The sequence below is a fragment of the Haematobia irritans genome, chromosome 4, assembly GCF_050003625.1.
Source record: "Haematobia irritans isolate KBUSLIRL chromosome 4, ASM5000362v1, whole genome shotgun sequence".
Taxonomy (NCBI): domain Eukaryota; kingdom Metazoa; phylum Arthropoda; class Insecta; order Diptera; family Muscidae; genus Haematobia; species Haematobia irritans.
The window spans coordinates 90,214,989-90,239,185 of record NC_134400.1 but is presented as its reverse complement, the minus strand read 5'-3'; the positions used below and the strand labels follow the sequence as shown (position 1 = coordinate 90,239,185).

The 24,197-nt window shown below is 34.8% G+C and overlaps 4 protein-coding genes and 3 long non-coding RNA genes across 8 annotated transcripts in view; 3 read left to right on the top strand and 4 right to left on the bottom strand.

Moving 5' to 3' along the window:
* The window catches only part of cue (Low-density lipoprotein receptor repeat domain-containing protein cueball), a 39,890-nt gene extending 36,847 nt beyond the window's left edge, over nucleotides 1-3,043 (top strand). Inside the window, exons 3-4 of the mRNA XM_075307395.1 lie at nucleotides 1,354-1,690; nucleotides 1,756-3,043. Of these exons, the coding sequence (XP_075163510.1) occupies nucleotides 1,354-1,690; nucleotides 1,756-1,860 (442 nt within the window). The 3' untranslated portion in view covers nucleotides 1,861-3,043. The remainder of the gene's footprint in view (nucleotides 1-1,353; nucleotides 1,691-1,755) is intronic.
* Nucleotides 3,044-9,666: 6,623 nt separating this feature from the next.
* Nucleotides 9,667-10,474, bottom strand: Pop4 (ribonuclease P/MRP subunit POP4). Its single transcript, XM_075304137.1, has 2 exons — nucleotides 10,364-10,474; nucleotides 9,667-10,292 (listed from the first exon to the last, which is right to left on the bottom strand). The coding sequence occupies exon 2, from the start codon at nucleotides 10,289-10,291 to the stop codon at nucleotides 9,668-9,670; it is 624 nt and encodes a 207-aa protein (XP_075160252.1). The 5' UTR covers nucleotide 10,292; nucleotides 10,364-10,474; the 3' UTR covers nucleotide 9,667.
* Nucleotides 10,475-10,542: 68 nt separating this feature from the next.
* Nucleotides 10,543-11,451, top strand: Gas41 (YEATS domain-containing protein 4 Gas41). Its single transcript, XM_075304136.1, has 2 exons — nucleotides 10,543-11,146; nucleotides 11,203-11,451. Exons 1-2 carry the CDS (start codon nucleotides 10,606-10,608, stop codon nucleotides 11,361-11,363), a joined length of 702 nt encoding a protein of 233 aa, XP_075160251.1. The 5' UTR covers nucleotides 10,543-10,605; the 3' UTR covers nucleotides 11,364-11,451.
* On the bottom strand, nucleotides 11,442-13,104 carry cbc (protein CLP1 homolog). Its single transcript, XM_075304135.1, has 5 exons — nucleotides 12,898-13,104; nucleotides 12,289-12,841; nucleotides 11,834-12,204; nucleotides 11,642-11,775; nucleotides 11,442-11,585 (listed from the first exon to the last, which is right to left on the bottom strand). The coding sequence occupies exons 1-5, from the start codon at nucleotides 12,994-12,996 to the stop codon at nucleotides 11,471-11,473; spliced, it is 1,272 nt and encodes a 423-aa protein (XP_075160250.1). The 5' UTR covers nucleotides 12,997-13,104; the 3' UTR covers nucleotides 11,442-11,470.
* A 531-nt stretch (nucleotides 13,105-13,635) lies between these two features.
* LOC142233282 (uncharacterized) lies at nucleotides 13,636-15,400 on the bottom strand. Of its 2 annotated transcripts, XR_012721376.1 has the most exons (5): nucleotides 15,347-15,400; nucleotides 15,067-15,218; nucleotides 14,592-15,001; nucleotides 14,199-14,527; nucleotides 13,636-14,134 (listed from the first exon to the last, which is right to left on the bottom strand). It is a non-coding gene; the product is annotated as an uncharacterized LOC142233282 (long non-coding RNA). The 2 variants fall into 2 exon arrangements; XR_012721375.1 differs by having other exon boundaries at nucleotides 15,067-15,391.
* Nucleotides 15,401-17,026: 1,626 nt separating this feature from the next.
* On the bottom strand, nucleotides 17,027-17,677 carry LOC142235150 (uncharacterized). Its single transcript, XR_012721813.1, has 2 exons — nucleotides 17,297-17,677; nucleotides 17,027-17,229 (listed from the first exon to the last, which is right to left on the bottom strand). It is a non-coding gene; the product is annotated as an uncharacterized LOC142235150 (long non-coding RNA).
* A 755-nt stretch (nucleotides 17,678-18,432) lies between these two features.
* Nucleotides 18,433-18,938, top strand: LOC142236239 (uncharacterized). The gene is made up of 2 exons (XR_012721953.1): nucleotides 18,433-18,667; nucleotides 18,725-18,938. It is a non-coding gene; the product is annotated as an uncharacterized LOC142236239 (long non-coding RNA).
* The last annotated feature ends 5,259 nt before the right edge of the window (nucleotides 18,939-24,197 follow it).

Here is a 24,197-nt window from a genome sequence, read left to right as displayed (position 1 = left end):
TTTCCTTATTTTTTAAATTCTACACGTAATACTCAAATTCCGATAAGAGTCTTGTTTTGGAAAGATCATTCATACCATAATTCATTTATGCAGATTATGGAATGAAATTCCTTCCGATTAAAAGAACTTTTCAGTATGAGTCAAAATTTAATGAACCAGTGAATAGTGTGAAACTAATTATTTCCATACTAAATTTTCAATTATATATTTAATTGGATGTTTTTTCAATTAAAATATTAATTGGGATAATTTTATTGAAAATGTAAAAAATTTCAATTATTTTTTAATGAACTTTATTTTAATTGATTACGTTTTCTCCTTCATTAATCTTTTTAATTGGACATATTTTGGTGATATTTTTTTCTGTTCCGGTATCCTTAATATTGGCCGAAAACTTTAAACAAAAAATTACTGTCTCGACACAGTAACCGTAACCACCACATAAACTCTATCATCCATATACAATAAATTTAGAGAAAACTTTTAACCTACTTTTACCGTGCAAATTCCTTCAACAAGCTGTCAATAAATAGTTTTAAATATGGGCATCAAGGTATATTTAGGAAGGTAGTTTCAAGCTATCAGATGATTACAATTTTTTCATTTGAGCAGAACTTTGATTGTCGGTATCTGCTTAATGGCATAGGCGTAGCTAAAGGGGTTTTATGGGTTTTTCATCTCCCCCTACCAAATACCATTCAGTATTTCTTCAAATCATGATTATATATCATTGAATTAAATATTATGGTTTCTTCCCATCTATAAGAATTTATTTTTTCTCTTTTTGAGGTATCTTCACAATGAGCACACATCGTAGCTTTTACCCCCTACGGAAATGTTGCTAGCTACGTCAATTTTTAATAGACAATTGCGACAAATAAAAATAAAAATTCAAAATAAAATTATTTTATACCAAAAATTTTGAATTTTCAATTTGCTTTAAATTTATGACAGAAAAGTATCGAAATAAATTATCCTCATAATTGATGGCAAGAATTACTTCAATTATTCTTGTAGACCGTATCATATTTCGAAGCATACATCGATCATTTCCAGATTTTCTCTATTTTAAATTTCCAACTTGTTGAACATATTGTTCAACAAGTGAGAAATTTAATTCAATTTGACTGACAATCAAAGTTTCAATATGGCGACTGACATTTTTGTTTTTGTAATACTAAAACTACCTTGCTAAATCTGCCTTGATGGGCATATGAACTTTTCTTAATTTTTCACACAAATGTAAATTCTACAACGCCATATTTGCACTGGTTTGATCATATTTAGATTTTTTTAGTTTATTTATTGATATTTGTCTATATTGGATTGATTTTCATTACCATTATTTTCCAGATGCGAAGAACTATCGTCTCAAAGTGATGAAGCTGCTCGCCTCTATGCTATACCCACTTATAAACATCTAGAAGTTTGCAAGGACCCAATGACATGGACAAATACGATAGTCATTGCTCTTGTTGCCGGTGTGGTGTTATGTTTATGCTTGGTGCTATTGATCGTACATGGTGTTCGACGTTTCTACAAACCGGCAAGGCCAAGGATTAAGAAAACCTTTGTGGTACGCAGACAACCAGCTTCATCGTCTGATACACCATTAACCAATCGGCCGATTGCTACGGAACAGTGCGAAATTACTATTGAAAATTGTTGTAATATGAATTATTGCGATACGGTAAGATTTTGTTTGCTATCAATATAACGGTTTCAAGATTATTAATTAAAACCTTATTGTTACAGCCATGCTTTGATCCAAAAATGGTCCAGCAAACACTTTCCAGGGATAGTAATACCAAAGAAGATAAAAAGGTTCTAATACATAACATTGAGGACGATCTTTATTAAGCGGGTGACTGGCAATGAAAATGAGCTTCAGAGCTCTTGTCCCCCACCCCTCCCCAAAAGAGGCCTTATAATGTAGAATCATTGCCATTTATCATCAGAAAAGGGTAGCTTAGATGTACTTAACCAGTTGTTCAAAGAATCTTCCAGAAAGCATCTCAATAGATTTTTGCTATTTAATTTAAGAGAATGGTGTGTATAAGTCGGCACATGAAGAGAATTGTGTATAACGGGTGCGACACGGGTTTCTTTTAAACATAATTTGATTGTAAATAGAACGACTCTATAATTTGTGGTCTTCGTCATTTACCCTCAGACATACTAGCATTAGACACAATTATTATGTTTACTCAATAGATATTTTATTGAAATATTTGCATGTATTTGTTTTTTTAAATACTTATTACTAAAGGCAGACAACCAAACAGTTTCTCCTTTATGCAACGGGTCTACTTAATTTTAGTTCAATATAACATTCTAATGACTGATGTTAAAGTAATACATGTATAATTACCAAACATATGTACGATATAAAAAACTTTAAACAAAAAACACATTGCACAAATTTTTGCAAGTAAAACCAAAAACAATGTCTGCTAAAAGCAATAAATCTACAAATAGTAATAAAAAAAGACATATTAAGGTGTTCTGTGTACATCTACATTATGTACATTTGCTTTTATCATTGAATTAACGTAATTGATTTAATTATAATTTATTTAAATGTGATTTGAATTACTTAATGAAATATGTATATATTTAGAAAAAAAAAATTAACAACCAAATGAAATTTTAAAAAGGAAGACAAAATATTTCGTGAAATCGTGTTATCACCATTAACTGGTTTAATGTAAAATACATCAAATAATCTAAAAGTTCCTTTAATTTTAACACTAACACATTGTGCAAATTTAAATAATTGAAATATTATTTTTGTTATATTTTTTTTTTTTTTGTTTTTTGAGAAAAATTTTAGTTTTTGTTTTTTGCAACCTAATATGTTGCTACTGCCACAGAACTTCAAAAATATTGGTTTATTCTTATGTAGTAATTTGTCACTCACAATACATAGACAGCCAAATCAACAAAACACTTGTAAAATGTATGCTAAGTATAGAGTAGCTTTAGATTAGTTTTACACTTAGTTAAGCTCTAGGAATAAAATGAAATTGAAGTTAAAACCAAATTCAACTAAATTTATTTAAAAAAAAGGAAAACATAGTAACCAGAAATGGTCCGAGTGATACATTTTTACATCTCGTGATAGAGATTTAGATCTTTAAATCTCGTGCCACCGTGGGTTCAATCCCAGTTTCGACCAAACACAAAAAGGTTGTTCAGCGGTGGAATAACCCCTAAATTTATTAAAAAAGCAAAGCATAATAACCAGAGATGACTCGAATGACAACTTCTTAAGTCTCAAAGTAATAAAGATATTAAAAATTACAGCATGATAGCATACTGTAATTTTTGTTTGAATACGTTTTATAAATTAATGGGTCAATGGTGGAATCCTGTGGCACACACTTCACTGTTGCAATTCGAAATGAATGTCGATCCCCTTGAACAGTATATGTTGAAATTGTTGGACATCGAAAGTTTTATATATCAATAGCAAACAATTTGGGACAGCTTCAGAGAATATATTATTGATTCTTTAAAAAACTCCCATGAAGGAAGCATCATCAACGCAGCATCCTTAAGTCGAATCCCGGCAGAGGGACTCCCAGATGATCGCATTTAGAATAGTCATGCGGGATCAATGGACTTAATCCAGAGATCTGTAAATTACCCACGATCACAAACGGTATACAGTAAAAAGCAAGTGGTATCCCGGAAGGGATGATTGCATCACGACAAGTTATTGATCTTCCCGCGAGTTATAGAGTGGTCTCCGATCAAACAAAAGGCCACATGTCCAACAAAGCCTGCTAAAACAGCAAAATCTGATAAAGGGATACCAGTCACTTTTTGCTGCAATAATAAAAACTCAAAAAATTGCTTTGTTTAAAAAATATATGCCTTCGTTGGAATTGAGAGTTTTAAAAATGTCAATTTTTGTTGTAGTGTTTTTGCCTAATTTTTTCTCGTCAAATTTTTATAAAATGAAATTCTTTTTCGCTCCAGCCGTGAGTTGTTCGCGACATAAAATAACGTCTTAACACAGGGAGGCATAAAGTGCTATCGATATGACCGTAACATGGCATCCAATTAGAGGTGTGCACGTGAGTAATAGTTTACTTACGCTCACGCACACTCACGACTGAAAAATCATACTCACGCACGATATTTTTTGGTAGGACTCATGCACACTCACGAAAAGAATATTTGTACTCACGCACACTCACGCACGAAAACGTCGTGACTCACGATAAATACCGTGACTCACGAAAAATATCGTGACTCGCGAAAAATATCGTGACTCACGAATAATTTTATGATTAATTTACCTTACCGAAGCGTCTGAAAACATGAGCATTATTAAAATCGAGAGTGTTATTAAACTCTTAAACTCTTTAGTGACACCTGGGATAGGTGTCACTAAAATTGTAATTGAATTTAACTTTTAAGCGTTTCATGTTGGTGAGCAGGAATATTTTCGTGAGTGTAACACGTTACTCACGCACACTCACGAAGATATTATTTTCGTGACTCACGCTCACGCTCGACATTTTGGTTTGTTAATCACGATCACGCACACTCACGCTGTTGTCATGAGCGTGACACGACTCACGCACGAATCACGAAAATTTTCGTGAGTCACGACAATTTCGTGTCACGTGCACACCTCTACATCCAATGTAAATCATTTCAACCTCGAGAAGTGTTTAAAATAACAATATATATAAATGGTTACAAATATATAATAAAATATTCCCTATTATTGTGAAAGCATAGGAGTGTTTTTTTTTTTTTTTTTTTTTTTTTTTTGAAGAAAATTTTATAAACGTGAAAGGCCTCATTACTTAAAATTATGTTTTTAAAACGGCTTCCATTTGTTATGCCCAACATAACATGAAAGTGCATTAGTTATGCATGACTAAAAAGCCAAATTCGAATAGCGACCGGGTGGAAGAACAAATCATGTTCGTAAATTATTACATGCATCGCCTGTTCGAGTGTCTACTGAAGCTTTTAAAACCGCTCGCGCTTTCTTTCAATGTTTATATACGGATATAAAAAGTTTTCTTAAAATGGTGCGTACTTTCCTTTTTCTCTGGCCCTCGTCCTCTAGTTAGGCAAGATAAACTATTACAATCCGGGAGGTGGAAATATTGCAAAGTTCACGATATTGGAAATTATTTCCGATTTTTATACATTAGTCACATCTATCTTTTCTGTGAAAATGAGGACGTATCCTCCATATAATCTCGTGCCACCGTGGGCACTGTGTCCAATCCCAGTATCGACCAAACACAAAAAGGTTGTTCAGCGATAGAATAATCCCTCCCAGTAATAATGACGACATTTTTAAGTGTGCCAAAGCTTCTCAGTAATTTCAACAGAATTTCTGAGTGAGGATTACCGCTGCTAAACTTTTTGTTGTCGAAACTGGGATTGACATAAAATAACAGGCTGCTACTAAACCTAAAGAACCCAATAACTTAACAGAATATAAATTATAGTGATCACGCACATGTGGGCAAATGTATTTTATGGCAACTGATTAATTTTTATACCCTGCACCACACTGTGGAACAGGGTATTATAAGTTAGTGCATATGTTTGCAACACCCAGAAGGAGACGAGGTAGACACATGGTGTCTGGCAAAAATGCTCAGGGTGGGCTCCTGAGTCGATATAGCCATGTCCGTCTGTCCGTGAACACATTTTTGTAATCAAAGTCTAGGTCGCAGTTTTAGTCCAATCGACTTCAAATTTGGCATAAATATGTGTTTTAACTCAGAATAGAACCATATTGATTTTGGAAGAAATCGGTTCACATTTAGATATAGCTCCTATATATATATATTTCGCCCGATATGGACTTATATGGCCCCAGAAGCCAGAGTTTTATCGTAATTTGCTTAAAATTTTGCACAAGAAGAACAATTAGTACTATAGTCAAGTGTGCCAAATTTTATTGGAATCGGTTCAGATTTAGATAAAGCTCCCATATATATCTTTCGCCCGATATGGACTAATACGGTCCCAGAAGCCAGAGTTTTACCCCAATTTGGTTGAAATTTTGCACTAGGAGTACAATTAGTAGTGTAGTCAAGTGTGCCAAATTTTATTGAAATCGGTTCAGATTCAGATATAGCTCCCATATATATCGTTAGCCCGATTTACACTCATATGACCACAGTGGCCAATCTTTTAGTCCGATTTAATTGAAATTTTGCACAGGGAGTAGAATTAGCATTGTAGCTATGCGTGCCGAATTCGGTTGAAATCGGTGCAGATTTAGATATAGCTCCCATATATAGCTTTCGCCCGATTTACACTCATACGACCACAGAGGCCAATTTTTAACTCCGATTTAATTGAAATTTTGCACAGGGAGTAGAATTAGCATTGCAGCTATGTGTGCCAAATTTGGTTGAAATCGGTTCAGATTTAGATATAGCTCCCATATATATGTTTTTCTGATTTCGACAGAAATGGTCAAAATACCAACATTTTCCTTGTAAAATCGCCACTGCTTAGTCTAACTCTAATTTTCCTAAACTTATAATACATATATATCGAGCGATAAATCATAAATAAACTTTTGCGAAGTTTCCTTAAAATTGCTTCAGATTTAAATGTTTCCCACATTTTTTACTAACATTGTGCTCCACCCTTGTGCATTAGCCGACTTAAATTTTGAGTCTTTAGATTTTGTAGAAGTCTATCAAATTCTGTCCAGATCGAGTGATATTTAAATGTATTGTTACGTTTTTTTATATTGAGGCGTATTTAATTACCCGATAATTAAAACACAGTTCTTTTCAAATAACGACAATCTACAATTTATTTGTTTAACTGATTGGTTTCACTTATCTGCTCTACGATGTGTACTGTATAAACTTTAGCTTTCGACTGACTTGACTGATCTCTCCGCTAGAGGTTTATATACCGAGATATGACGATTTCGAATGTTCTCGCTAATTGACCTACAACCTTCGAGATTAAGCTACTACCTTGTAGATGTCGCACGGCGACATTGCACATATTTATCGACTTATGTTCATTGTCTCGGCTATCTAGAACTTTCGATGGGGCGTTATTTTACAGGTGATATGGCACACATACTTTTAGGCTTATTCTTATCTTGGCTAGTGCATTCTGGTCATATTACCGATAATTATAACAGTAAAACAAAAGGTGTTACTTTTACAATGAACGATTGGAAAACTAAGAACACTAAAGATGTCTAGAAAAGTACTAGAAAATAAAGAAATGACTCTAACAAGTTATGACGTAATTTTATCGTTACAATTCGAAATTTAAATTAACGGAAACTAATTTAAATAAACTTAAATCTAGAAATATCAAATTCGTAACAGTATGTATTTGGGACAAACCTTTATATAGCCCCAACACATTTGACGGATGTGATATGGTATCGAAAATTTAGATCTACAAAGTGGTGCAGAGTATAATATAGTCGGCCCCGCCCGACTTTAGACTTTCCTTACTTGTTAAGTCATACAAAATATTCGGCATGAGCCGGCATGTGGAAGCCATCGTGGTGTAATTGTTAGAATTCCCGCCTTGCATACAAAGGGTCAATTACAGTTTCGACTCCCAACAGTGTTTCAGTAATGCTGTTGAAATTTCTGATTGTTTCAAAGCTTCTCTAAGATTGGACAACAATGTAAAACGCCACTGGCCATTGAGCTAAACATAGAATCGTATCACGATGGACTGAATAGTCTAATTGAACCTGAAGCAACGTGCCTCTATACCAAACCTAACTTGTGTCGTAAATCAAGTGGTAGATTGGTGTCGAGGATATATACAGTTGTCTACCAATGTATGTGAATGAAGATTTATACATTGCCTTTGACAAAAATCATTAAAAACAAGTATATACAGCACTAAGTTCGGCCGGGCCGAATCTTAAATACCCACCACCATGAACCAAATATTAGAGTTTCCTTTGAAATTTCAGGAGGGCTTGAGGACTTGAGGACACTTCCCGAAGATAAATTTAAAGATTTCACCTATGAGGACTATATCACATTCTGGATTTATAAGAACCATTTTTGTTTGAGTTTTAGAGGAATCATTAAGTGTGCAAGAAAATTATAAAATAACGTCTTGATTTGAAATCTTAAATCTGTAGAAGTAAAATCTGGAAATTTTACATTGAGTTTCAAGCAATTTTCATGATCAGTGCGCCTTCTACACCCTCAAGAAGTGAAGTCGGTCTATATGGAGGCATTACCAAATGGACCGATAAAAACTTAATCCAATACACATTTTTGTGAGCCTAAAATACCAGAATATTTACAATTTCAGGCAAATCAGATAAAAACTACGGTTTCTAGAAACCCAAGGAGTTAAATCGGGAGATCGTTCTTATGGGGGCTATACTAAAATATAGACCGATACTTACCGTTTTCGGCACACCTCTTTATTACCCGAAAATACCTCTAGATTTCCAATTTCAGGCAAATAGGATAAAAACTTCGGATTCTAGAAGCCCAAGAAGTAAAATCGGGAGGTCGTTTTATATGGGGACCATATCAAAACATGGACCGATACTCACAATTTTTGGCACACATATTTGTGGTCCTACAAAACCTCTAGATTTCCAATTTCAGGCAAATAGGATAAAAACTTCGGATTCTAGAAGCCCAAGAAGTAAAATAGGGAGGTCGTTTTATATGGGGACCATATCAAAACATGGACCGATACTCCATTTTTGGCACACATATTTGTGGTCCTACAAAACCTCTAGATTTCCAATTTCAGGTAAATTGAATAAAAACTCCAGTTTCTATAAGCCCAAGAAGTAAAATCGGGGGATCGGTCTATCGGTCATAAAATACCTCTAGATTTCAAATTTCAGGCAAATTGGATAAAAACTACGATTTCTATAAGCCCAAGACCCCAAATCGGGAGGTCGGTTTATATGGGGACTATATAAAAACCTGGACCGATATAGCCCATCTTCGAACTTGACCTGCCTGCAGACAAAAGACGAGTTTGTGCAAAATTTCAGCACGATTGCTTCATTATTGAAGACTGTAGCGTGATTACAACAGACAGACAGACGGACATCGGTATATCGTCTTAGAATTTCTCCCTGATCACGAATATATATACTTTATATAGTCGGAAATCGATATTTCGATGTGTTACAAACGGAATGACAAACTTATTATACCCCCGTCACCATTCTATGGTGGTGGGTATAAAGATTTGTAGCACACATATAGGTTAGGTTAGGTATAGTGGCAGCCCGCTATTTCAGGCTCACTTAGGCTATTGAAGCCATGGCCCTTTGTATGCAAGACGGGCATTCTAACCATTGCACCACGGTGGCATATACATAGGTCTAAAGTTCGAGCATTTATTTCCAGAAATCCATTATTCTACAGAGAAGACCCAGCCATCTTCCAGTCCATGCGGAAAGTTAAAAAAAATTTAGATTTAGGGAATAGTCTAGATTTCAACGATCCATTTGCGAGGAGTGCCCAACGCAAAAGCTACATAGATCAACATTAGAATAGATGTACTCGTTGCAGAAAAAATATCGTAAATATAAAAAGTACGGTGTTGCAAATATATTGAACATCTTTTTCAGTCTCACGAAACGATTAGTGATTTCAAATTTCTAGAAATGACTGACGGCCCAGTAAACAGAAAGGCTAATTTAATAATCAATGGGTTCAATAAAATTTTTTATTTTTTTCACAGATCGTTCCGCCGGTCTAATACACAGATGTTTTCCAAATATCGTGAAATCCATGTTACCAAATTTCATACTAAAAACGCATTCACTTTTAGGCACTGTTCTCAATCGATCGTCTTTCCCTAAGATCTTTAAGACATTTTTTGTATCCATAACTACAATACCAGAGATTCCAACTAAAGTTGAACATTTTGATTTCAGAACAGAAATTTTGGCACCATGTAAATCGGTCTTAACAAGCAGCTTACTAAATGCGTCGTAACCGGCATCGTATACCTCTGGTATCTTGTCACCCTCGCTAAGACCCAGGTGCTCTTTCATATAACCTTTCCAAAGATGGTGCAGTGGCATAGCTTCTGAATATTTCATTTGTCGTGTTGGTAATGTATGAAGACCGAGCTTGGTATATTCTCGCCTTGTAAGCGTTGAAGATTTTAGACATTTTTTCTTCTTACTGAGTTGTTTCTTATTCTTTGTGCCATGAAGCATTGAAATGTGCTCTGGATTAATTTCAATTTTGTCACGTTTGTCGGGCACAACCATATTAGTTAGGAACTCTTGCAGAGGTTTGACTTGGTTATCCATTCTATCCGAAAAGAAAATTATGTAAACATTAGTTATTGGGTTTAATCACATTTACTCGAATATGTTTTTTACATGTAGGGGAAATAGTAATCCTGAATTCTGAAGAACGAATTCTCTCCAAATAATGTTCACATCAGTGTTACCAAATCTACATTATGAGTTACGTCGTACAAAGCGTTCTTATTTAGGTAGCGTTCTATTTAGTAGATCCTGTAGCGTTATTGCGTTACGTCTCGAACAATGTATAATTGGTCGTATTTGTTTACAAATAATTTACTCACCGCATTTTTATATTTGTTGACATATCTAAATCAATGAATAGCCTCAATATACCTACAGATTTTGGTCCAGATTCTGGAGGCAGAGTAAAAGGATTAACAATAGTTAAACCTATTGTCTATGGTAACATAGCACGTTCATTTGGCAAAAAACGCGAAGAAGATGGTCATACTCACCAATGGAAAGTGTACGTGAAGCCTTACAACAACGAGGATATGTCGGTCTATGTGAAGAAGGTCCACTTCAAACTTCACGAGAGTTATGCGAATCCTAACCGTATAGTTACGAAACCACCTTATGAAATTACAGAAACAGGGTGGGGCGAATTCGAAGTAGTAATTAAAATATATTTTCATGACCCCACTGAGCGTCCAGTTACATGCTATCATATCCTAAAACTCTTCCAATCACCCATTGTGGATGGAGAACTTTCTGCGACGACAATGGACCCTAAAAAGGGGTTAGTTTCGGAATCGTACGAAGAAATTGTATTTCAAGAACCCACCCAGTTGATGCAGCATTTTTTGATGAATGTTCAACCATTGACAACAGGGACCTATACGCATGATACCGACTGTAAGTTCCCATTTTTTTATATTTTTAACAGGTATAACAGTTTTTGTTTTTTATAGTTGAAACAAAGAAACAAAAAACATTGGAAAATATTATAGATGTGAAACAAAAGGTCAAAGGGGAGATTAACACACTTAAGGATAAATTAAAATTGGCCCGAGAAACAATAACCAAATTTAAGATGGAATTAGCAAAAGTACAAAAAACTTCAAACGGGTAATGGACATGAATCGCTTAATATAGTCACTATAATATAATTTACAATGCTAAAAATTTTATATAAAAAAAAAAAACAAGATTTAAAAAGATGCGTGCATGTATTTTTATTCATTCAAGACAATCCATAAATTGTAAATCGGAGAGAAGCAAAAGTGTATTTGGCAAAGGCCGGGGTTGTGGTGATAAAATCATAATTGATTGGCGTTCCATATCAACATCCGTGCTGAAAGGCAATTAAATAACATGAAAGTTTTAAAAATTGATGTTCATAATACTTACACACATACAAAGCCAGCAACATTGGTTCCTATAACATCATCTTCATTGGTTTCAGCAAAGCTCACAGCTAAAATATGGTGCAGAATGGAAGGTGAAGGTGTAACAGCCACCAGTTTTGTTTTGTTATCTTCAGCCTAAATGGAATTGATATTACACACAATAACAACTGTAGAATTATTCCATAATACTTGCCTTCATACCAATGGGCATGCAAGAATCTGGCAGGGGCGGTGCTCCAATCTTATAAAGCTTTAGATCTGAAAATTTTACTTCGAACGAAAATGGGTAGAACGGGGTCTTACATCCATAAAAATATTCTTTAATTCGCTGATCTCTGGCTTCGGCGCGTTGTTCCTTACTGCGTTCAACAACGCCTCCACTTTTCGGCAACAATACAACCCGCACGAAGGAAGGCATATCCCGAAGCAATTCATTATACAAGCGCTCTTGATCCAAAACAAATACAGCATTCACTTCAAATGCCTGAGCTGTGTGTGCCAAAATAGCGTAGCCATCTCCTTTAACCCAACCGCATGTGTTTATAATAATGCCCGAATGCTTCGCTAAAATAGTAGATGTGTGTTAAAAATTGTTTCGATAGGTTCTGTCCACATTATTTTACAAGCATATGCCAAACTGGTACATACTCTTTTTGTTAACGTTCATTGATTCCAGTGTCACTTCTGCCATTTTACTAACAACTGCTCTATACAAGGTATTGTTCCCAGAAGGGGTCTTATACCCAAAGTGGTAAACCAGAGGTGCAGTCATTGAGAGACCCTCTTCGATACTTGCAGGCCGTTCAACTAAAATTGTCCCTATTGTTCCTGGTATTGATAAAGCACCTTGGCCTACATCTGTGTCAGCATACAGCGGTCGCCGACCCAAACGCACTGCATAATTAAGGAGTATTCTGCATAGAGTACTTTTTCCTACGTCCATTGGCCCTACAACCATAGCCACTGGTCCACGTTCATCTTTTTCTTCTGCTTGTTCTCTAAGTTGTTCCAGCGCTGCATGGCAATTTAAATATTGTACCATTGGAGTCTCCTTTGATATGTAACTTACATCTGTTTTCCCAGTCATGTGTAATACACATCCTTGGTATGTGAATATAGCGACTTTGGCACCAACTCCAAAAGTGTACTTCTTTTTCTTTACCAATTCGGTGCCGAAAGTTTCAGCAAATCCTGAAAAAAGCTAATGCACAACAATTATTAGAGAAAATTATAGACCTATTCATTGATGTGAATTACCATAACTTGTACTTTAGCATCCTTGTCCTCTATCTCGAAGCGCAGCTCTGAATCCGGCTCCAACGAGTATTCTTTGTAATCTTTTGATTCATCTGCCATGGATGAAATTAAAAATAATATTTAATTAAAAAAATATTTAGCAGAATTATAACAATAACAAAAATGCAATGTTTTGAAATTTGTCATATGTTTTCTCCCAACACGAATAATGCCATATTTTGAATGATTTGACAAGTGTTGCATATTATTCTATCAATCTCAATGGGCGTTTTAATACACACTATTTGTCGTACAACATGTAATACCACATCAACATCTGATATTTTATGCGCTTTACAGACTATCAGTTATTCCGGACGACAGTGCTCGCATAGACCAAGGAAGTTATAGACATCTAAAATGAATGAACAGCCCCAATAAACACAAACGTTTGAAAAATACTAAAATTCAATAATTTTTCAAACATTTTTTCAAAGGATTAGGGTAATATTCAAGTTGAGAAATTGTTGAGAAAATCGCGTTCTCAACAAAAAACAGACATTACCCTCAACAGTAAAATTCAACACAATAGCAATAATTTCTCAATTGTAATCCTCAAATTGAAATGCATCGCTACTCAATAATTTCTCAAACAGTTTTCAATGTGAGAAAAATAAAAAATTACCATTGTTGCGAATACTTTCAAACCACAATTTGTATGAAAGTCAATCCTAGTTCTAACTGAAAGTCAATACTAAATTTCTAGGGATTTTGAAAATTTTATTATTTTTTTCGTTAACAAATATAATAATCTTAGAAATAACATTAATAATATATAAAAATAATAATATAATACCAATCAAAATGTAATTATCTTATTAAACGTATTAATAAATAAAACTATGAATACAACTTTAAATATCTTAAACATTTTTACATGTATAATTCCATTTCCTCCATAATGTTGGTGTCATTAATATGCTGGCAATTTGAAATAATTACTATCGAGGAACTTGCTGGCTTGTGTGTTAGAATAGATTCCAGCAAGAGGAAATCACAAAATATCAAACTGATGACGGGATGTAAATTGATGTAATGCACATTTTCATCCAGAAGTTCTTGATATAGGAATTGTTGCACTTTGGTTTAATTGATTGCACTTTGTAAGTTTTCTGAAAACTTTTCTTTGTTGTTCCCTTCATCGGTTTTTCATCGGCCAACATCTTCCAAGAATATACCATCCAATGATTTTAGTTTTCTGCAAAACAATCGAGTTTTGTGATTTCCATTATGTTTTCATTTCACTTTTTATTTTGACTTACCAATTTGTATTTCTTCCAACTGACCACGTACTTCGTGATTTCCTCAAGAACGTTGGTGTTACAAAATTGTTATTAAAATACTGGCAATTTTCAGGAACTTGATGACCAGATAATTGGAATAAATTTCCAGCAATTTCAATTCACAAAATAACAAATTAAACCGATGATGCACATTTTCATCCAGAAGTTCTTGATATAGGAATTGTTGCACTTTGGTTTAATTGATTGCACTTTGTAAGTTTTTTGAAAACTTTTCTTTGTTGTTTCCTTCATCGGTTTTTCATCGGCCAACATCTTCCAAGAATATACCATTCAATGATTTTAGTTTTCTGCAAAACAATCGAGTTTTGTGATTTCCATTATGTTTTCATTTCACTTTTTATTTTGACTTACCAATTTGTATTTCTTCCAACTGACCACGTACTTCGTGATTTCCTCAAGAACGTTGGTGTTACAAAATTGTTATTAAAATACTGGCAATTTTCAGGAACTTGATGTCCAGATAATTGGAATAAATTTCCAGCAATTTCAATTCACAAAATAACAAATTAAACCGATGATGCGATATAAATTAAACTATATCACATCGATAGTTTAATTTATATCGCATCATCGGTTTAATTTGTTATTTTTTTAATTGCGAATTATCATCCAGTAGTTGTTGATATGGAAAAGCATAAATACCAAGTTTTTTGGTTGCACTTTGATTTATGGAAACTTTCTCTTCTCGATAAGCCACTACCATTTTTCATCGGCCAGCCTCTTAATGTGTCGAAGAATCAGCATCCAAATATTTTAGTTGTCTGCAAAGAGATTTGAGTTTAGTGACTTCCTTAAAGTTTTCATTTCGTGTTTTAGTTTTACTTACCAATTATTATAAGCAATTTCAATTGATTATTAAAAAATTTCCACATTGTTTTATTTCTTCCACGAACTTTGTTGTCCAAAGTAGTATTGAAAACCATGTGGTTTTTTCGTTGCATTTCAGGGTAGTGTTTTGTCGAAGTTTTCTCCAATTATCTTCAACACATTTTCAAAGTTTTCGTCAACATTTTGCCAAATTGGTTGTAATTCGCAAACAATTTGAAGATGAATTGAAGATGAGCTTTTTCAAGTCAAGTTGAATTTATATTGAAAATGATATTTACCCTCAAACTGAAGAGGTGTTGCATTTGAAAAACGCTCATCCTGTGTTTATTGGGGCGCTGTAGTTAGTCTGCACAACGTAGAGGGCTCTTTTACGTCTGCAATTGAGTGATTTTTTTAATTTGGCTGTAATTTGTTTACTTTCCTTTGTTTTCTTGATGAAACACCAACTATTGTAAAAGCATATAAAATTCTATACATCTACACCTTTTTTGTAATGCAAATTGACTGATTTGTACGGTAATTCTCGTTTTCAACAAAAGAAATTGAGTTACTTGACTGCGCAATTGAGTGTAACGACTGCGCACTGCAAATAAACAAAACCATGGTGAATTATCAAAGTATGCCTCTATATTTTCTTGGTCTATGGTGCTCGTGTCGAACCATAGACCAAGAAAATATAGAGACATACCTTGATAATTCACCATGGTTTTGTTGATTTGCAGTGCGCAGTCACTCCACTCAATTGCGCAGTCAAGTGACTCAATTTATTTTTGGAAAACGAGAATTACCGTACAAATCAGCCAATTTGCATTACAAAACAGGTGTGGATGCATAGAATTTTACATGTTTTTCCAATATTTGGTGTTTCATCAAAAGAACAAACGAAAGAAAACAAATTAAAGCCAAATTTAAAAAGCACTCAATTGCAGACGAAAAAGAGCCATCTACGGTGTGCAGACAAACTACAGCGCTGTGAATTCACTTTCGTTGTCTATACCTTCCTTGGTCTATGGTCGAACATATCCCATATATTGTCATAAGTTTTCTCCCAACACCATAGACCAAGAAAATATAGAGACATACTTTGATAATTCACCATGGTTTTGTTTATTTGCAGTGCGCAGTCATTCCACTCAATTGCGCAGTCAAGTAACTCAATTTCTTTTGTTGAAAACGAGAATTACCGTACAAATCAGTCAATTTGCATTACAAAAAAGGTGTAGATGTATAGAATTTTATATGCTTTTACAATAGTTGGTGTTTCATCAAGAAAACAAAGGAAAGTAAACAAATTAAAGCCAAATTAAAAAAAATCACTCAATTGCAGACGTAAAAGAGCCCTCTACGGTGTGCAGACAAACAACAGCGCTGTGCATTCATTTGAGATGTCTATACCTTCCTTGGTCTATGCCAACACCATAGACCAAGGAAGATATAGACAACGAAAGTGAATTCACAGCGCTGTAGTTTGTTTGAACACCGTAGATGGCTCTTTTTCCTCTGCAATTGAGTGATTTTTTAATTTGGCTTTAATTTGTTTTCTTTCCTTAGTTCTGTTGATGAAACACCAAATATTGGAAAAACATGTAAAATTCTATACATCCACACCGTTTTTGTAATGCAAATTGACTGATTTGTACGGTAATTCTCGTTTTCTAAAAAGAAATTGAGTCACTTGACTGCGCAATTGAGTGGAATGACTGCCCTGCCAACATTTTTTGAATTTGGGGGCGCTTCTGAGAATCCCCAGTACGTCGAAAACAATCATATACGATATCAAAAACTCGTCGGAAAAGCGCCGTCACTATTGAGAAGTTGTACCACGCCAAGTTACTACAAAAAGGTTTCGTATGAGTGCAATTATTAGGTGCCTTTATAGATCAATTTAGAACGACGCCAATAAGAGACTCTCCAAACAATCAGAAAAAGCACATTTTAAGATAGTGGTAAAAGAATCATTGTGGTCGAGTAAAACACGTTTGTTTAGATATTTATTTATTTGATTAATCATTTACAAATTCTTACAAATATAACATTTATACCACTATCACATCACATTTAACATAATTTTTTGCATTAATGATGATGTAGAGTTACAAGTAGCGAGTTACATGTTTCAGCGTCTATCAGCCAGTGTTTTTATTCGATGGAGGCAGCGTGTCTGTAAAATATTTGAAAAACAATCACTTTATTCCATTTGGAAAATCAAAAATTGTTCACCAATATACCTTTCACAATTTTAAGCGTAAAATCTATGTTTTTAGAACTTTATTTTCGTTTTTATTTAAATAGAATATAACAAGCTGGTTGCGCTTGGCGTTTCACAAAAAATAAAATGGCTTTTGTAAAAGTAGTGATGGCAAAATACATGTATGAAGTACATTTTGTACTTTATGATATGCTGCCCCCCATCACAGTAGGATGGTTGTAGTGACATTTACGAGTATGTGGTAGCGATGAAGATGAAATGGAACTTTGAAATGCTGGCAGGGTGCGCACTGCAAATGCCAACACCATAGACCAAGGAAGGTATAGACAACGAAAGTGAATTCACAGCGCTGTAGTTTATCTGCACACTGTAGATGGCTCTTTTGCGTCTGCAATTGAGTGATTTTTTAATTTGGCTTTGTTTTCTTTCCTTTGTTATTTTGATGAAACGCCAAATATTGAAAAAGCTTATAAAATTCTATACATCTACACCTTTTTTGTAATGCAAATTGACTAATTTATACGGTTATTCTCGTTTTCCAAAAAGATATTGAGTCACTTGACTGTGCAATTGAGTGGAATGACTGCGCACTGCAAATAAACAAAACCATGGTGAATTATCAAGGTATGTCTCTATATTTTCTTGGTCTATGCCAACACACAAGGCATATTAAAGAGGTAAAGTCATGCAATCAGGTGACTAATATCGACATTCATCTTGTCAAAGGCTTTGTTTACGTTTAGTATGTTTGTTTACATTCTTTGTGTACATAAATATTACAATACAACAACACTACACATACACAAAATGTCAACTTAAGTGACCTGCCATTTTAGTTTGACTTTCTAAATATCATGGGGTGTACACACGTTTGCTCGTGACTTTACCTTTAATTAATATGCCTTGGCCAACACAAATAATGCCGTATTTTGAATGCTTTGACAAGTGTTGCATATTACAACCTGTTTCTGTATGTCGAACGAGCTCTATCGATCGACTGAAATGCACAGAAACAGCTGATTTTTGGTTATAAATACAGCTGTTTGTCTCCATTTCAGTCGATCGATAGAGCTCGTTCGACATACAGAAACAGGCTGTTATTCTATTAATCTCAATGAGCGTTTTAATACACACTATTTGTCGTACAACATCCCTGCCAGCATTTCAAAGTTCCATTTCAACCTCATCGTTACCACAGACTCGTAAATGTCACTTCAACCATCATGAAAAGGTACATCAAAAAGTACATGCAAGTAATTTGCCATCCCTACTGTTAAAAAAGCCATTTTTTTTGTGAAACGCCAAGCGCAACCAGCTTGTTATATTTTAATTAAATAAAAACGAATATAAAGTTCTGAAAACATAGATTATACGCTTAAAATTGTGAAAGGTATATTGGTGAACAATTTGGTGATTTTCCAAATGGAATAAAGTGATTGTTTTTCAGATATTTTACAGACACGCTGCCTCCATGGAATAAAAACACTGGTTGATAGACGCAGCAACATGTAACTCACTACTTGTAACTCAACATAATCATTAATGCCAAAAATTATGTTAAATGTAATGTGATAGTGGTACAAATGTTATATTTTTAAGAATTTGTAAATGTTTAATCAAATTAATAAATATCTAAACAAACGTGTTTTACTCGACCACAATGATTCTTTTACAACTATCTTAAAATGCACTTTTTCTGATTGTTTGGAGGGTCCCTTATTGGCGTCGTTCTAAATTGATCTATAAAGGCACCTAATAATTGCACTCATGCGAAACATTTTTGTAGTAACTTGGCATGGTACAACTTCTCAATAGTGACGGCGCTTTTCCGACGAGTTTTTGATGTCGTATATGATTGTTTTCGACGTAGTGGGGATTCTCAAAAGAGTCCCCAAATTCAAAAAATGTTGGCAGGGATGTAATACCACATCAACATCCGATATTTTATGCGCTTTACAGACTATCAGTTATTCCGGACGACAGTGCTCGTGTCGAACATATCCCATATATTGTCCGTAATAACTGATTTAATTATTTTAGCAAATTTTTTAACTTTTAAAAGAACAAAAACACTTCCTGAAACATTTTATTAAAAATTCAGTGCAATCGATACAGAAACTTGCAGGAACTTTTGAGAAAATACCCTGCCAACATTTTTTGAATTTGGGGGCGCTTCTGAGAATCCCCACTACGTCGAAAACAATCATATACGACATCAAAAACTCGTCGGAAAAGCGCCGTCACCATTGAGAAGTTGTACCACGCCAAGTTACTACGAAAAAGTTTCTCATCAGTGCAATTATTAGGTGCCTATTTAGATCAATTTCGAAGGACGCCAATAAGAACCCCTGCAAACTATCAGAAAAAGTGCATTTTAAGGTAATTGTAGAAGAATCATTGTGGTCAAGTAAAACACGATTGTGTAGATGTTTATTGTTACGATTGTGACTGCCGATCAGAAATAATAAAACAGCTTTCGAAATGGGAGTTTAAGGCTATGCCGTGTTTTAATATTTAATCACTAATCTTTGTAATACAGAGGATTAAAATACGTCTTTTTTTCCTAGTTGGATATTATAGAAGAACCACTAAAAAGGAATCATCGTTGACAGTCTTCTATCCTCACACCAGTGTTGCCATATGGTGTTTACAATTGGTGACAATTTATTGGGGTATCCCAACATCTCTCCTTCTTTTTGGAAGCACATAATCCTCTGCCCACATTGGACGTCTCCTCCTCCTAGCCGATCGCCGAATCATTCCCTGCGGTTGAGAATCACTTGAAGGTGTTGTTGAAGAGGTTGTAGCTGTTGAGGATAACATTGGTGTATTCGCTTGCAATGGCGGTGGATTGAGCAATAGACTTGGCGATGGTGTTGTTATAGTTTCTAAGTTCCTATTGGATACGTCGATGTTCTCACAATTGTTGTCGGTGCCAACTTGTATACTTGTTGGAGTATCAAATTCAACGTATTCGAAAAGGTTTCCTATTTGTGCGGTGTCGTCTGGCACATATCGCTTCCTCATTTGATTCACATGCGATGTAATCGTCTTGCCTGGAATTTTGTTCGATTGTACCTCGTACATGACATTGCCTATGCGTTTTGTTACCACTCCTGACTGCCACTGTGATTCATTCCTTTTATATATTTTTACGAAGACATTCTCACCACATTTGTATGATCGTTCCTTTGCTCCATGTCTTGCGTTGAATTGCCTTTCCATTTGTTCATTTTTCTCGGCTTTATTGCTTTTCGGTTTTTGTAATAGATCGAGATTAGTTCTAAATTTTCTGCCTATAAATAGCTCCGATGGAGATTTATTTCCCGGCGTATTTGCATTTGGAGAGGAACGATAACACTTTAAAAATGTTTGAAGATTCCCTTTTGACGTACCTTCCCCGTGTAATTTTTTAACGCTCTTTTTAGCGTATCCACGAATCTCTCAGCTAACCCATTGGATTGTGGGTGATAAGGGGCAGTAAATTTATGATCTATTCCATTTGCTATGCAAAATTCACTTTCTTTCATCTACTTCAATCTGACTACTGAACTGCGTTCCGTTATCGCTTACAATCAGTACTGGATTACCAAATTGCGACGTGAAATCACCCAAACAATCCAATATCATCAAAGTAGATATTGATTTCAATTCATATATTTGTGGCCACTTTGAGAACGAGTCGACAATGACAAAGTAATACATATCATGCAATGGACCTGCTATGTCGATATGTATTCTCTCCATAGGGTAAGAGGCTTGTGGCCCAGATGATAATGTCGTTTTTGGTAATGTCTTTGCAACAGATGCACATTTATCACATGACTGGACCAATAGTTTAATATCATCATCTATATGTGGCCAGTAAACGTAACTTCGGGCTAGTGCTTTGGTTCTTTCTATGCCATCATGACCTTTATGAAGTTCCTTCAGAATACGTTTACGGAAACATTTAGGGATGACAATTCGATCACCGTACATTATCACGTCGTTTATAATACATAATTCATCTTTCCTTGCAAAAAAACATTTTTTATCATCTGATCTGTCAATTGGCTACTTGCCGCCTTTTATGTATTGCTTGATTTCCTCCATCTTAGAATCTTTCGCTGTGGCCGCTTTGACCATATCAAATGTTATTGGTAAATGTTTAGCCACGTCATCAACCACTTGTTTTACCTCGTTTTCTAATTGTACACAAGCGATGACAGTATCTTCATCAGATTTTGTAGTATTATTGATTAACCGTGATAAAACGTCTGCAGCCCCAAAGTTATTGGTGGAAATGTATTGTAATTTAAAATCATATGACATTAAAATTAGCGCCCAGCACTGAAGGCGATTTGCGGAGTGCGCAGGAATTCCCTTCTTCCCTGCCAGCATTTCAAAGTTCCATTTCATCTTCATCGCTACCACAGACTCGTAAATGTCACTACAACCATCCTACTGTGATGGGGGGCAGCATATCATAAAGTACAAAATGTACTTCATACATGTATTTTGCCATCACTACTTTTACAAAAGCCATTTTATTTTTTGTGAAACGCCAAGCGCAACCAGCTTGTTATATATTATTTAAATAAAAACGAAAATAAAGTTCTGAAAACATAGATTTTACGCTTAAAAGGTAGGTACTATGTTCGGTTTCCGAAGCGAAATCCCATACAAAACCAAAAATGCGAAAAACTACCGAAATATTTTTTCATTTGTGGTACTTTGTTTTTTTTTCGAGTTGAAAAACTGACATAAAGTGCATAGTCCCTAATTAGTTCGGCTTTAAATTTTTCCATATGTTGAGATTAGTTAGTTTCAAAACATGGCGCCATTTGTAATGTGAATTAAGAAATAATTGATTTATTCAAATGATTTGTGTTAAATTAGAATACAAAAGTGGTTCGCGTTGTTATTTAAAAATGCAATTCGATTGACGAAATAAAAATAACGGAGTGCTATATGTATATAACATATATAACAGCATCTGGTTCTGTAGCCGTTTCTGCCACAGTAGCGTCTGCCCTCACATCCCTGACACCCACAATTGCAGCCACTACATCAGCTACAGTGAACAACTCCAACATAGCACCCTCAACGCCTGCCACGACCACAGTGGCTGTGACCGCAAATATTGTATTGCAACAACCAAATACAACGGCCGCCCAAGTAGTGAGTGGTCCCATTGGGGTGGCAGCAAATACTCCAACATTAGCCACTATTACTAATTCTTCAAATGCAATATCGACTGTTGCTGCCGTTAGTAATACAAATGCAATACTAATGCAATGGTGGTTTCACAATCATCCACAATAGTATCACCAGCAGCTGGATCGAATATTGTTGTTCCCACCACTACAATGGCTTTAGCAGGAGCTACCGTGGGACTTAAGTCTGGTCCAGATATTACAATGACATTGAACCGTATAAATACGGCAGAGAATGAAGTTGATGTGGAGGAATGTTTACCAGGTGATGTTGTTAAATTGGATTTTGCTGGCGAAGAAGTGGCTGGGTGAAATTTTACCCCTAAGGAATGTCTTCTAGGAGTTTCCAATCGGCGACCGGTGCCCGTTGGAAACTCCGCCTATTACAACAGTACCATCATCGCTTCAGCCATCAGCAACAATAGCATTCCATCAGCGTCATATTGTAGAGATACAACCAGGCCACCATTTATCATCATCCCCTGCTAATTTAGAATTGACTAATGTTATGCAACATAATGTTTGCACAGAACACGAAGAAGTAGAAGAAGCTAATTGTCATAATACTGCAGATGTAATCGATGAAGATTTCTTTTTTAAAATATGCTTAAAAACGATTTCGTCTTATCTCTGTAAACCCAGTGCTTCTACATTCAACACCCATTTTTTACAAAGAAATGAATTGTACTTTTTTTATTATTTTACCGCTCCTCGTAATTGCTCCCTTTTCTATTTGTTAAGCGAGCTCGTTTTTTGTGTGTAAGAGGCGTAAATGAATGAGAACTGAACAAAAGAAATGTTAATGCAATTGTAATTTTTAATGGAAACAACATGAAAGCTAAATATGAGAAATGATAATTAAAAATTTTTAAATATAACAATATTAATGAAAGAAAGCTGATAGTCCAGAAAAGAAAACATTGTGTTCTAGGGTCTTTAATTAGTGTATAAATGTACAAATTAATAAAAACTCATAATAAAATTATAATCGAACTTGTCTTATTTTTATATACCGGGGTATAGGTAATTGGGTGGTCTTATACGTTTTATACTTTTTAATATAAAATTAGTAAATTTTTCTGAACAAAGTTATATCCAAAATAAATGTTTATAGTAAATAATTAAATAATTTTTATTTAAATAGCAAAATAATTTTCTTGTATTCATCATTTGTCCAAAATGATTGCGATAGGCTGGAATGAAACGATTTAATTTCGTTGTGGCTTTTAAATTTCAGTTAGCGGCATTCTTGCATTTTATCAATTCAAAACACTGGTTGAATTTCATAACGTGACTGAAATAGTTATTGGAACTTATACATTGGGAGAGTATAACATCCTTCAGTAAACCAGCCAATTGCTTCTCAATGTATTAATTTCAGTCAACGAAGAGTCTGGTATAGAACACTAACATCCCTTTGTGACGAAATATAAGTCGGGAACAGTGACTTTGGCTTAGGAACTACCCTTGAACTTGAGTTATGGGCTTAAGTTGGTTGTTCCCCCCGATGTAACAATATTGGCAAATGAAATGGCGTTATTATCCTTTGTGGGAACTGTGGTGGTGACCACTGGAGTTGAAATTGCTAGTGAGGCGGCAACAGCATGTGCATAAGTACACTCTTGTCCACTGTTAATGCAATGCGATTATGTAGATATTGTGGACACCAACGAATTAAGTTTGTTGCTGAACGAATTATGAACCCATTGCTGCGGATGATGT

Coding starts and splice junctions, on each gene's coding strand:
- cbc (XM_075304135.1), bottom strand. CDS start 12,996: ATGGCAGATGAATCAAAAGATTACAAAGAATACTCGTTGGAGCCGGAT. Junction 12,842..12,897: donor ATGCTAAAGTACAAGTTATG/GTAATTCACATC, acceptor GTTGTGCATTAG/CTTTTTTCAGGATTTGCTGA. Junction 12,205..12,288: donor AATGAACGTTAACAAAAAGA/GTATGTACCAGT, acceptor CTACTATTTTAG/CGAAGCATTCGGGCATTATT.
- Pop4 (XM_075304137.1), bottom strand. CDS start 10,291: ATGGATAACCAAGTCAAACCTCTGCAAGAGTTCCTAACTAATATGGTT.
- Gas41 (XM_075304136.1), top strand. CDS start 10,606: ATGAATAGCCTCAATATACCTACAGATTTTGGTCCAGATTCTGGAGGC. Junction 11,147..11,202: donor CTATACGCATGATACCGACT/GTAAGTTCCCAT, acceptor TGTTTTTTATAG/TTGAAACAAAGAAACAAAAA.